The sequence below is a fragment of the Apus apus genome, chromosome 4 (assembly GCF_020740795.1).
Source record: "Apus apus isolate bApuApu2 chromosome 4, bApuApu2.pri.cur, whole genome shotgun sequence".
Classification (NCBI taxonomy): Eukaryota; Metazoa; Chordata; class Aves; order Apodiformes; family Apodidae; genus Apus; species Apus apus.
Window position 1 is genome coordinate 31,816,641 of NC_067285.1, and position 13,446 is coordinate 31,830,086.

Here is a 13,446-nt window from a genome sequence, read left to right on the forward strand (position 1 = left end):
GGTTAATAGCTTACTAGAGTGAGTAGTCTCAAAAGGAGTCCCTTAAGTAGGCTATATTTATCAGAACTAGATTCACAAACCCATTACAGCTTAAATTCATGTTTTAGGTTGATCACTGGTAATGAATATGGTCTCTGAAAAGTTTTTAATGTTTTAGAAAAAACTATTGAATAAATAAGCAGACTCACTGTTCAAGACTTGCATTTTGTTTAAGGCAACCCAAACTTCACAGTTCATCGCTCTCCAGTGTTCATTTGCATAGCTATTTGAACATTGAAGTTCTCTGCTTTTTTGCCTGCACCATAATTGTAAATGTGTGTTTCCATCTTTTGTAGTGTAATTTAGTTGGCAGCATCTGGGCTGGATGCAGTCCTCTGTTTTTCTCCCTTACTGGTAGGAAATGTTGAAATAATGGGGCACCAGTGCAGGTGTGGGAGCTGCTATGCCATCTTCTGGAGAGGAGTGTCTAGGGCTGTGTGGGGAGAGGTGTTCTCTGCTGCCATCCTGTACTCATGGCACCCCTTCAACTCCACCTGCAGTTGGATAGCACTGCATTTGCTTTCAAGCTCTGGCTAGTAAGTCTGAACTTTCAAACAAGATATCAAAACTCTTAATGCATTAATATTCTAAATGTGAATGTTGCTCTCACTCTTCCTGCAGTAGAGGGTATTTAATGTTTTTCAGACAGACTTTCATTTTGAGCTGATTGTAATCCAGATCCTCATGAAATGCTTGGTTTCAGCAGAAAGCAATTACCTGCTGCTTTTGGGCATGGGAGGGTGGAAAAGTCTTCTGAGAACTTGAGTGCTGTATGAGCACAGTGATGTGTGGGATTTTAATAATAAATTTAAAAAAACCAAACAGAACGACAAACCAGAAAAAAACACTTATGAAAGAGCTTGGAGTTTGTCCTCCAATCAGTCTATGCAGTGGTGTGCAGTAGAAATCAATACTGAGTTGGTTAGACTGGGTTGTCTCAGGGGTGGGATGGAGACAGCTTTCAGGCAGGAGGAGACATGGGGGGACCATAGGGAACTACCTGCATAGGGTGAGTCTAATGTGTGACCGTGTCTGCACAGCACAGCAGTGGTTGTGCAGTCCTCATTGCTACTGCCACTCTCAGGCATGTCTGTTGCTTCTCTTAGTTGTGTATGTATCATTTCAAGCTTCTTTAATATTTGCTGTGTGTAACTTGAGTGAAACTTTCCATCTTGGCAAGTAGTTTTGGAATGAAGGGCCCATTGTATGACTCAGTTAGGTCCTCTCTGAATGAGGCAGTGCTCCACAGGAGCTCTAGCCTCATCCAGCATGCAGTTTGGTTAAAGGCACAATGTTATGTTATGGCACATAGTTGGACTCTTTTCCCCTTTGAAAAACAAACTTCTGGATCCAACAACTGTACTGAAAAAATAAGGCTGAATGTTGCCAGCTTGGATCTAGTCCTTTATCTACGGTGAAATAGGAAATGCAGGCCTGTAACTTGAATTCTTCTTAGCATGTTAGTTATAATCTTAGCTAATTTGCAATGTACAATTTGCAAATCTGTTTTTGTAGTACATCACATGATGAATGAACTTGCATGCAAGTGTGTCTTTCTATACTTTTGCTTCTGGCCAAATCTAGCTTATATCACTATTTTATAGTAGATTCTGTCCACACTGAGCGTGGAGTTGTGCTGAATTTATGTGGATTTTGCTGAGAATCAACTGGGTTTGTTTTATGCATTTATCAGTGTTCAGTGGTTGGGGCTTGAGTCTGATTGTGTCTTTTCCAACAGTGGATGCAGATTGATCAAGAGTATTAATGTGTTAAAGCAGACACTGTAATCTGTCACTTGCTGTTGGAAGGCCTGACTCTCCATTTCTCTTCTCCAAGTTCTCTTATCCAGTGTCCTAGGAGCTGACTTAGTTCTCAGGCTTCTCTGGTTTCTGATTTGGTTTGTAGGGCAAATGCTTTTCAAAGCAACAAGTAGAGTAGTGAAAGAGTGGTATCCTGCCCTAGGGCAGGACAGACCTGCCTTAAATAAGCCATTTTAGGGAACAAAATTAACTTCAGAATTTCTACAGTAGCTTATACACAGACTGCACAGTGTCTGTAGGGCATATTCACTCAAAGACAAGCTGTAGGTGTGTTCTTGAGAACTGTCAGTCATCCTGCATGTTTGTAGGAAGAACTAGAAAAGTAAAAGCTTCTACTTCTCTCCTGAGAAACCCTTTCTTTATTATTGTTTAGTGGCAATGTCTGAATGGTGTTGTGAGAATTAAAAAATAGTTCATCTTGCCTGTGTAACGTGCATACTTTTACATGCTGTACTAATGACTTGTCTTCAGAAAATTAATATTAGGTTTCAGCTGCTTCCTGCACACCACCCCTGCCCGCCCCCCCCCCCCCCCCCCACCCTCTTTGGTATCCATGCTCTCCACTTTACATGGATATTTTTAACATAGAATAATTTAGTGTGCTGGTCTCCATCTGCAAGCAGTTGTTGCCATGAGAGTGGGGACAAATGGCTGTGGCCAGTGGTGTACAAACTGCCTTATGCTGGTGCTGTGGCAGAGAAGTGCGTGTGGAATTGTACCCAGATTGCTGCTACTGTTAGCTAACGTAATGCTCAAAGGAGGAATTTTACCTAAAAGCTTCATTTGTAAGAATGAAACAAAATCTTGAACCCTTGCTCTAAGTGGGACTTGTGCATGGACTCATCAGCCTTCCTCTGAAACAGTTATTTTTTTGCTTCATGTGCCAAAGGAGGAAGAATTAAATGATATAATGTGACATAATGTGCTTGTCCTTTTAGGTGCTTATACAATAAATTAAGCTTCAGTGCTTTTAACAATATCAACTGGTATAAGATGAAAGAGCTGCTTGATGGCCTTTCTTTCCAAAGAGGAGCTTCCTATATGTCCCATGTAAAGACAATCAGAGAAGGAATACTAATGTACAACTGTAATCAGCTCTCCTTATATGTAGCATTAGCTTTGTGTTTGTGTTACATCAGTAAAGCTACATGAGTAAGAACCTGCTTGCCTGTAGGCCAGGCAGGATTGCTTCGGTTTGTGGTTTCAAGTGTCTGTCAACTACAGCTTTTGTAGTGCTGCCAGTTTCTCAGTTACTTGAGCTAAAGTTACAGAGTCTATTTTTAACACATTTCTCCTTTCTTTTTAAATTTGCAGAGGATGAAATACAAAATAGTGGAAACCTTTATCTTCAACCACACTTTTTAAAATGGAAATGTTTAAACCCACTGTCATGCTACCAAACACTGCTAGAGAATTATCATGTTTGTCGTGAATTGAGCATTTCTGATGGGTTTCTTCTTCTGAACACTTCCCCTCACTCAAAAAGCCTTTATTTGCTCAGATTAAAGGAGCGAAATGAGGCATTCATAATGAAACTTTTGGCTTCTCTGTAACTTTTTCATGTAGGAGCTATATACAGTTAAGCTAAAGTAAAAGCAATACTTAAAGCAAACATTAATCTACTGCATGCTTAGGTTCAGTGGATTTTGTAGTGCAGCAAGGAAGCATGGACTTTAAAAATCTTTACCTCCCTTGAACAGCCAAGTTAAATCTCTGCTTTGTCTTCAAAGATACTGTTGATCTATTTCAGAGTCAAGGTGCTATAACTGAGAAACTGAGAAGTTTCAGTATGCATGATTTGACTACTATACAAGGAGATGAGCCAGTAGGACAGAGACCCTATCAGACTTTACCAGAAGCAAAAAAGAAAACCAGAGCCTCTGCAAGTGAGTCTTCAGGTAAGTATCTATCTGCTTTTTCTAGCTACAAGAACAAGTCACCAAAGACAAAAAGTGGGAAAACACTTAAGAAATGGCAAAAGCCTCAAAGAATTCCAGTCCACTTGGACAGAGTTGACTTAAGCAAGATATATTGCAGCAGTTGAGAGATCCTCCCTGAACTGTGTTCTTCTCACAGCCATTAACAGCATAGTCATGCTGTATTCATGACTCCTATCTTTGCCAATTATCAGTGAGAATTCCTTGCCAAAGTAAAGCTTAATTGGAAGGAAGAAAATACATGATTAAGTGGTGTTTCTGTGACAAATATACAAAAAGTTAAAAAGGAAGATTTAAGGAAGCTCAATAAATAGGAAGAGAAAATAAATGGACATGAAAGCAGGTCTGTAATAATAGTTCAAAATGTAAAATTGCTTGTAGTGATAGGAATAGTGAAAACATGAAGTTGTTATAATGGACTAGTGCACATCAGCCCTCAAAAGATGGTGTGTGATGACCAATATATGTTTTTGCAGAGGTATTTTACTGCCAGGCTGATTTTTATTATTTTATTACACGTTATTATCATCACCACAACTTAACTCTTGAGCCTGTGATGCTTGACGGAAGGTTTCAATGCAAGGCTGCCAGTGCCACCTTTTAAATGGTGAGGCTGCAATGGAAAGCAGTTGACGTCCCTCACCCCCACCCCCACTGCTTTTCTTTTCACTTGATCCTGACATTTCTTTTCATCCCTCTATTTTGGGGAGGGGTGGTGCTTGTGGAGTGCACAGAATTCCAGGAATGGCATGGTAGCCCATGGAGTTTCTGAGGAACAAATGGCCACCTGAATGGCCCTAAGCTGAATTGTTGATGGAGCCCAGAAGGTATCCTCTGCAGCTAGGTGTAAGGACAGGGAGTGGGGGCCAGAGGGAAAGCTCAATAATTCATCAGGAGTTGCAGGAGAAATTATGTCAGTGCAGCTGCTGCACAGGGGCTGTTCCTCAGCAATTCAGCCTTTGCTATCTGAAATAGCTCAAAAATTGAAAATGCTCACAAAATTAAAAAAAAAATAAAATTAAAAAAACCTCAACAACACAACTACTCAGGTACAGATGATACTGTGGAAATAACTGCTGATTGTGAGATAAAATCTGGCACGTGGATAATGCTTTCTTAGAGCTAGTTTAACTTCATTGTTTCTACTCCTGGACTCAAATCTGGTGTACACCTTCTGTTGTCTTTGAGCTTTCTTCAGCATTAGAAATTTAAAAGAGCAGACTACTGACAGACCTAGGAACACTATGCAGCAATATTTTGTTGCAATTAACAGAAGATTATCTTTTTTGTGAACTGAACTGGGAGTTCCTGTGAAAATGCCTTGGAAAGGATCACAGGAGGACTGAGCTATCAATATACTTGCTGTGAAAAAGGCACCTGTGATTCTGATGCAGCAGAAGAGGTGTTAAAAATAGAGATAAGGAAGTATTGGTGTCACTGCAAACATAGCTACTCAGAAATTAGATGAGTAACAGATGTGATTCAAATCTTCTGTTTTGAAAAAGTTTTTAATTAAAACTGTATTGGAGCAGAGACATGTTGCTTCTAGAATGGCAGAAGAGGCAAGTTTGCCTGAAGTAGTGGTGGAGCAGGTGAATCTAATTTAAGGAAAAGAATGAAATTACTAAAAGAAAATTACCTAATTATGCCTAAATAAAATACTGGCTTGAGATTAAATGAAGCTTAATAATTACTGAAGTTGAGTGTAGAGTCTAAAAGGTGTCTTTACGTGTTACAGCTTGTAGGTTCTGGAACGGCCTTATAAAAGGAGAACTTGGTGGGAGGGAAGAACCAGACTGCCTTCAGGGTGTGTTTATAAACATCTGTGATGGGGATTAGGGCAACAAAGGTGATGGGAGGGCTGGAGCAGCTCTGCTCTGGAGACAGGCTGAGAGAATTGGGGTCGTTCAGCCTGGAGAAGAGAAGGCTCTTGGGAGACCTTAGAGCACCTTCCAGTACATGGAAGGGCTTTACTGGAAAGCTGGGGAGGAGCTTGTTATAAGTGGATGTAGTGAGAGGAGGAGGAGGAGTGGATTGAAGCTGTTAGAGGGGAGATTAGACATGAGGAAGAAATTCTTTCCTGTGAGGGTGGTGAGACACAGGCTGCCCCCCCGCCCCCCCCCCCGGCAGTGTGCAAGGCCAGGTAGGACGGGGCTTGGAGCAACCTGGTCTAGAGGGAAATGTCCCTGTCCGTGCAGGGGGGTTGGAACTAGGTGATCTTTAAGGTCCCTTCCAACCCAAACCATGTGCTGATTCTGGGCCGTTGGACCCCAAGGCTCTCTCGGCCCTTGTTTTTAAGCAGTTTGCGCCCTCTCGTGAGAATCCTTGGTAATAATCTCGGTCCTAGTTTTGCTGGATATAAATAACCCTGCATAGTACTTTGATATTGTATCCATCTGAAAGGAACATGGCTATTAAATAGAGAGAAAGATATACAAGTATGAAGAAAGTTCCTATGAATCACAGAATTACAGACTGGTTTGGGTTGGAAGGCACCTTTTAAAGATCAACTAGTCCAGCCTCCCTCCCACGGGGACTGTGGCCAAAATTCTTAGGTGGTACTTAAGAAGACCACTGAGGTTTTTGCAGTTCATTGTAAAGCAGAGATGGTAGCAGATAGATGCTTTAACTTTTGACAGTTAAGTGACCACTGCCTTAGAGATCTATGGAATGAAATGGCTTGTTACTTAAAAATGACAGAATTGTAAGTAAGAAGCTTCAGGCAGACAAGAAATCTTGTTGTTTAGAAATAGCTGGCAGACTGACCATATTGCTTAAAAGAATGAGGGATGAGCGTTAAAGATGAAACTCATGGCTTGCTTAGAAATCTAAAAGCTACAGCTGCTTCTTATTAAATGTTTTGATAAAACTGTTTTTTAAAGGTTACAAAAGTTCACTGGAAAGAAATCCTGGAGATGATAAAACAGATGAAGAGATGGAGGGAACACACTCTGAGGATGAAATGTTAGCTCAGAGAGGCCTTCGAAGAACTCAGAGCATGAAATCAGTGAAAACTATTAAAGGCCGTAAAGAGGCAAGTTTTGAGTTTGTTTTTAACAGTGTACCTTGATATGTTTAATAATGCAGAGAAGTGTTGTTTTTTTCTTATGTTAGAGGGGGTTTCAATGGTAACTGGGTTGTAGACTCCTAAGTGGAGAAGGAAGTATGTGATAACAGTATCTAAGCTTGGAGGTTTTGTACTTTGGGGTATTTAAGGAAAATGCACAAATAAAATTACCTAAGCAAGGAAAAAGGGAGAGGAGATTAAATAGACTCTGTGTATGTCATGCTAATTGTAGCACTACTCAGCCCAGATTCCAGGAACTGCTCACCTTGAAAGGGTTGTAGATGTCAGGTATTGTCACCTGCATTTGTGTGTCTTGGTTGTGCACACTGAATTATTTGCTGTTCTGTGGATTAAAGAAGATCCAGAATTGTTTATTTTCCATAGGTATATGGCCTGCTTTGACTGTTAACACAGGAAGAGAAGATCCTGTGTAGGATTCCAAGTGCTTTTTATTTGCATTCATTAAAAAATTTAAAGTTACTTCAGGAGAAATGTGTAAGCAATCTCAAGGTTTTTTTGGGTAATCGTCGAAAAAGGCTTAACCTTCTTACCCAGTTCACTTGAAACTGTAACTCGTTCAGTCACAGGCAGATTCTCTTACTCAATCTGTGGAGTGTCTAAATCACACTTAAAGATGCCTACTAGATTGGATTAGTGGAAAGGTAAATATTTCTGCCTGAAATAAGCTCTTTTAAGTTATTTTTCTTCCCCCTGCAGATACGGTATGGATCACTGAAATACAGAGTAAAGAAGAGACCTACTGTATACTTCTGAGTGTATCGCACAATGCCTGCAAGACAAACTGCTGTATGATAGTAACTTGAATTCAGTGCATCAAGTGTGAAAGATCTTTGTATGATTTATATAATGAATATGTATTAATAGATATGGTAGGACTTGGTTTTACGAACCTAAGTGGTCGGATAAAGTGTTACTCTGCTTTTCTGTAATTGCTTATTGTTTCGACTTAAATCTGGACAAGTTATAGTATGAATTTCAGTACTCCTTAAATGGGAATTAAATGAGTAACAGGAAACAGCCTTTTTCCAGAGGTACTGAACAGACTGAAATGATTACAACTCCAACTGCATTAGCAGAAGTTGTAACTATTTGCAACTTGTGAAAATTCAACCCATGGTGTCCCCAGGTTTACATGGAAAGACAGATATACTTGAAATATTTTTCTGAACTACAATTCCTGTAAAGGCCTTTGTGTAATATAAAAATGTACAGCTTAGAGGACAGCAGATAAGGATGGGGAAGGAAAAGGAAACATGAGGTACATGTGGTATATCCTTCAGATCATCCTCTTGCATCATATTGCCAAGCTTAACAAAGATAACGCCAGTGGGTGCAAACTGGGGGTACATTCAGCACTTTATGCAAAACTGGGTAGTTTTGCACGCTCTTACTGGTTTATAGCTGCACATGTCATGGCTGTGACTTCTTAGGTAGGGTTAGCCTTTTGAATCCTTGTGCTTCATGGTCCTTTAACATTTATCTTGATTGGTTAATTAGGCTTCAGGTGCTGTAGATAAATGCTACTAACAGTAATATTATCAGGTGCCTTTCTACGTATGGCTAGGCTGTGTGGGTTTCTGTCTGCACGGGGTTTTTCTGTGGGTTTTGGGGTCTTCTTTTGTTTGTTGTTTCATTTCTGTCTTTCTCCTTTACCTAGACAGATAAAACATCATTTAAGTCAGTTTTTGGTTACAGTTGTGGTAAGTAAAACTTGTAGCAATTCCATTTATAGACCTCAGGGATCTGATCAGCCCATCAGCTGTGTTTTAGAAGTCATGCTGATGTGAAGGCATGTGTGATAAATTATCCAGGTCCTGGTTTGGTTTTGCTCTGCGTTGCTTTAAGAATGAAAAATTATATATATATTAGAACATGTACATTTGTATATTTCATATCATATGTGGATTCTAAAATTGGCTATGTTGTCCTTTCATTGCTGAAGTTATTACTAAAATAGTTACATACAAATAGCTTTTTCTAAAAGTCTAGCCAATTCAGTCAGCCATTTTATAACCTACAGTCCCGTGGCATAACTGATTGCACAGAGATTAATTTTGCAATGTCATTCAGGTAGGGGCTTGTCATAATGATTCTTTGAGGTTTCCTTTGGTTTTACTTTGTGCAATTCTAAAATTAGACTGACTTTAGTTTCCTGTGAGACACTATTTCTACTGTGGATTCAGGGAGGAAACACTATTATTGTAGCTAGTAGTTTTTATTACTTGGCATGGGGAGAGATGGTGTTACTTTTGGAAAAGAAAATGGCATGTGATCCTTCCTATCCTTGGATCTCGGACTCCAGACCTTAGGCTTCCCCCCCAGGAATGACAGTCATCTGCAAGCTTACTACAGTGTTTTTAAACATACTCTTAAGGCTGGGGCCTGCTACAGTTCTTTTTCTTTATATTACAGCCATAGCACGTTCACTGCTAGTGGACACTGGATGGCCTGTTATTATAAGCTGGCATTTGAAGTAGTCTTCTGTAGACTTTGGGCCAGGGTTTGAGTTGTATGGATGAAAATGCAGCTGGTCTGTATTGGCATTGTGTTCCTCACTTGCTCGTGTAGGCCTTTGTAAGCCAAGTGCAAAGCCTTGGTCAAATATTACAATACTGATGGCTCAGTGCTTTTAGCATCTCTGAGGAAGTTAAATGCTATGTAGTAAGAAGTTGCAACAGTCCACAAGTGATTAAAAGGCCAAAGCTTGTAGTGTTACTTCACTCAAAGATGCAGTATCATACTAGAAGATAGTAAGGCTGCTCTCTCCCATATAAGTCTAGCACAAAAATCCCATCCTCTAACTACAACTGCAACTTGTCATCTAGCTTTTATAAGGATCTGTTGTTGTCTGTGGGGAAGGCAGTGATCAGACAGGCAGCCTCCCTGGAGCATAGGGCATCACTTGTGCTCCAGGAATGCTTGTGCTTCTCATCTATTTCCCTGAACGTAGGGGGAGCCTGGCTATGTGTTAAGTATGTACCTTTCTAAAATGTTAGGGGAAACTGAGGCTTTTGTATTTGCATCTTGCCCCTCTTTGAAAATTAGACTAACCTGGGCCTGGGGTGCAATCTCTTAATTCTTACTCTCCAGCTGAGTGTTCTCCTTGAGCACCTGCTGCCACATCTTGCTTGAACTCATCAGGTTTGTCTTATGGGCAAGTATAGCAATAAAATTGTCATTTTCTACAAATTTCTACAAATCAGAACCTTGCAGGAAGGAGCAGGGTAAGCCCTTCTTTCAGAACTACAGCACCTGTGACAGGTACATCCTGTTTTGGGAATAGTGTTCTTGTCACATTTCTGGGGCTAGAGATGATTTGAGTGGTTTAGGCTCTGCCACAGTTGTGTCAGTAAGTTGTTCTACATGCTATTATAAACTTAAGGCTGTAACTCCTGGCAGTCTTAACTTGCTAATTAAGTAGTGACAAAGGCTGAATAAACTCTCCTTTTTCTGAACTATGCATTGAACTAGGAAAGCTGGCAGTATTACTCATATTCATTACTGTTTGCATACAAATGTACTTGTGTTATCTCAGATGCTGTCTTCACTGATAAATCTTCCAGTGTTTACCTAGCTGTTTTTTCAGTCTTATGTCCTAATGTAAAACTCTTTTAACACCTCCATTTTTGCTCTTTGAATTAATCCTGAAACTGGTTCACTGTGTTATCTTGTGGTTTTTTTTTTTTTTTTCTTTCTTGCTGTTCATTGTCAGCTGATGCTTTGCAGGGCACAATGGCATGATTAGCTTTCATCCCAATTGTATGTATTTCTCTCTGGTTGTTGAATTTAGTTTTATTTTGAAACACTACACAATCTTTTAAACTCTGTGTACAGGACACTTGCTAACTTGTTTGCCTTAGCAACTGCAAAAGGGATCTGTAGAACTCTTGCCAGTAAACATCTTGGAAAAATGTTAAATCAAAATTTAACTTTTTTGGTTTGTTTGGGAATGTAAAATGGTAGCTCCTGTCAAATTATGTATTATTATGAACACAGCATTTCCTGAGAATTTGCTGACTGTGACCAACAAGACTGCTAATATAGTGAAAGAAAAACTTAGGGGTTAAAGGTTCTTTAAAAGACAACGTGTATTTCTGAGGTCATAGGTTTCAAGCCTTTCTAAAATATATCTGAACTTAGTAAGATTTCTTAGCAAAAGCCTGCTCTACATGGTAAAATACACAGTTGGAGATAAGGATTGAACTGATGGCCTTCAGCTGCAAATAAACTTAGGCCAGACTCTGATTACAAGGTAACTGCCAATGTTAGCAACTTAATGCTAATTGCTTTGCTATGTGAAAGAAACTGAATGCTATCCAAGATACTTTTGGCAAACTATAACAAATTTAAAAATGAACAGAAGATAATTTTTTTAAACAGAATGGTGGAGTAAATGCTAGATGCATTTAACAAGCTGTTAATGACAAAAGATGTCTTATTTTCTGTCTTGCTTTTATTAATAGGAAGTTGATATTTTAAAGTATTTTTCTATAAAAATGTCTATGTGCAAAGGCAATACTTTAACATTTTTCAAGAACTTGTACTTTTAAACACTACAGACCAGAGACTGTCTACATGGAGACTGAAGTTAGGAGCTTTAAAAAAATGCAATGTAAGCTTTAATTTTTTATATTGTAATAATAACAACTTGCTGTCAACTTGTTTACATATTTTTAGGAGGGAAAGCTTCATTATGCATTGATTTATCTTGATACTGTCTTTAATAAATGCTGCTTTGAACAGAATGCAGTGGATATTTTATTACCTGAATTACAATTAACAAACTGGTAATGTAATGTGTATTCTGTTATTTATTATAATGGTTCCAGTACAACCTATTTGAATTTTAAGGAGACTTTAAAACTGTTTTGAAATAGGAGTTACAGTATTAGTGAGGTTTTGCCATGGAGCCTGATGCTGATTTAGACTTAAATGAAACTTACCCTGCTGAAAGCAACTAGAAAATGCTGTAGTGTTATCTATTTTGATTAGATGTTCAAGTTTGGAGTAAAATGAAAGCAAGATGCTTAGTCTCCCAAAAGAGTATGGCTTCCTGGCAAACTGCTGGTTTTTGGTTTTTTTTTTTTCTGAAACCACTTCTAATGCTAGCTTTTTTGTGGTGGTTTTCGTTTGTTTTTTTGTTGTTTGGGTTTGGGGTTTTTTTGTTTGTTTTTTTTCTGGTGATGTAGCTTTACTGCCATTTGTCCCCACAAACAATTTAGGTTTAAAATTTCCTAGTCGGAGTTTTTCTGGTAACACAGAAGTGCACAGGTAAATGTGTGTCTTTGCTTTTCCAAACCTTACTTCAAGTTAGCTTTTAATATCCCTAGCAAAAAGAAAAAAAACTAAGTTACCACATTTTCTGGACTTTTTTGCAAAACTTTGTGACTTGCTGCCTCAAAAGAAGTAATTTATTGATATGGTTAATTGAGGAGAAAGACTTAAAAGCTACCATTTGTTGCTAGTGTCTCCTAAGCATTATGAAAACACATCCTAGAAGCACAGACTGATTGCAGGGACCTTGTAGTGATTCCATTCCTAATGCCAGAGTAGTTCAGAAAGTATGAAAGCCCTGCCTGTTGATGAAACTGCGGATGTAGGAAAACAGTGCTGTTGTTTGTTTTTTTTTTATTTAATTTGTTCAACTCATGTTTATCAGGAACAATCATGAATGAGGGCTAAAAGCTTGCTCCCTGCTGTTGCTGGTGAGACCTGCTGAGGGAATTATTATCTGGTGATTCTAAAACATGGTTGGTATGTATGTCCTAGGCTAAAATCTTCAAGATGAAGCAGATACATTGCTGTAGCAATAGTGACCATTTTGGGTGGCTTTTATTTTTAAAAGGCCTTAAGAGTTGTGTATTTTCCACATTAACATGGGAAAACAGATGATTAAGGTCTTGTAAATTCCGTAGGCTTCCAAAGTGATTTTAATCCCTTCTGTAGATGCATTGGGGAACAGAACGGGAGCCTGTCTTATGTCTGCCTGCCTTTGCCAAGGTTCAGCAACAGATTGCTCTTGTTTGAATTAGGGCAGGAATCACGCAAGCAGCTGGAGCAGAAACTGTAAGGACTTGAAATAAAACCCTAGGATTTCACTTCTACCTGCTAATGTACAGTGACTACACAGATGAGGAAGCTCAGAAATTATTTGGAAAGTCCCTTCTAGCCACGCTGTCACAGTTCCAAGGTAAGCAGCACTTTGACCTTCACACTTAACTCTTCCTGGGCAACATATCAGCTATGTTGTGTGGCACTCGCTGCTCTCTGTGCTGTGCTGTCCCAACCAATCTTGCCACTGATTTTAGTTCTTCTAGTAGTTAAGAATACTAAGGAGAGATCATCCTAGCTTACTGCCTCAGAGGAAAGAATTCCTTGATATGGCTAACTGGGGAGAAAAACAACAACAAAGCAACCCAAAAACTTGGTGTGAGGCTAGTTTAATAGTAAAGCTGTGTCTTCAGACTTCATGCTAGGAAAAATGCAAGCATATAACCACTGTGTATTGTATCTTGAAGGAACTGCACTAGAGGAGGCCACTGACTGTGCTTTTGTCAAACAC

General features: G+C 39.2%; 1 protein-coding gene across 1 annotated transcript in view; it reads left to right on the forward strand.

Annotated features, from left to right (window-relative positions):
• REEP3 (receptor accessory protein 3) overlaps positions 1–11,629 on the forward strand; it is a 41,212-nt gene extending 29,583 nt beyond the window's left edge. Inside the window, exons 6-8 of the mRNA XM_051618650.1 lie at positions 3,610–3,757; positions 6,679–6,830; positions 7,581–11,629. Of these exons, the coding sequence (XP_051474610.1) occupies positions 3,610–3,757; positions 6,679–6,830; positions 7,581–7,637 (357 nt within the window). The 3' untranslated portion in view covers positions 7,638–11,629. The remainder of the gene's footprint in view (positions 1–3,609; positions 3,758–6,678; positions 6,831–7,580) is intronic.
• Positions 11,630–13,446: the final 1,817 nt, after the last annotated feature.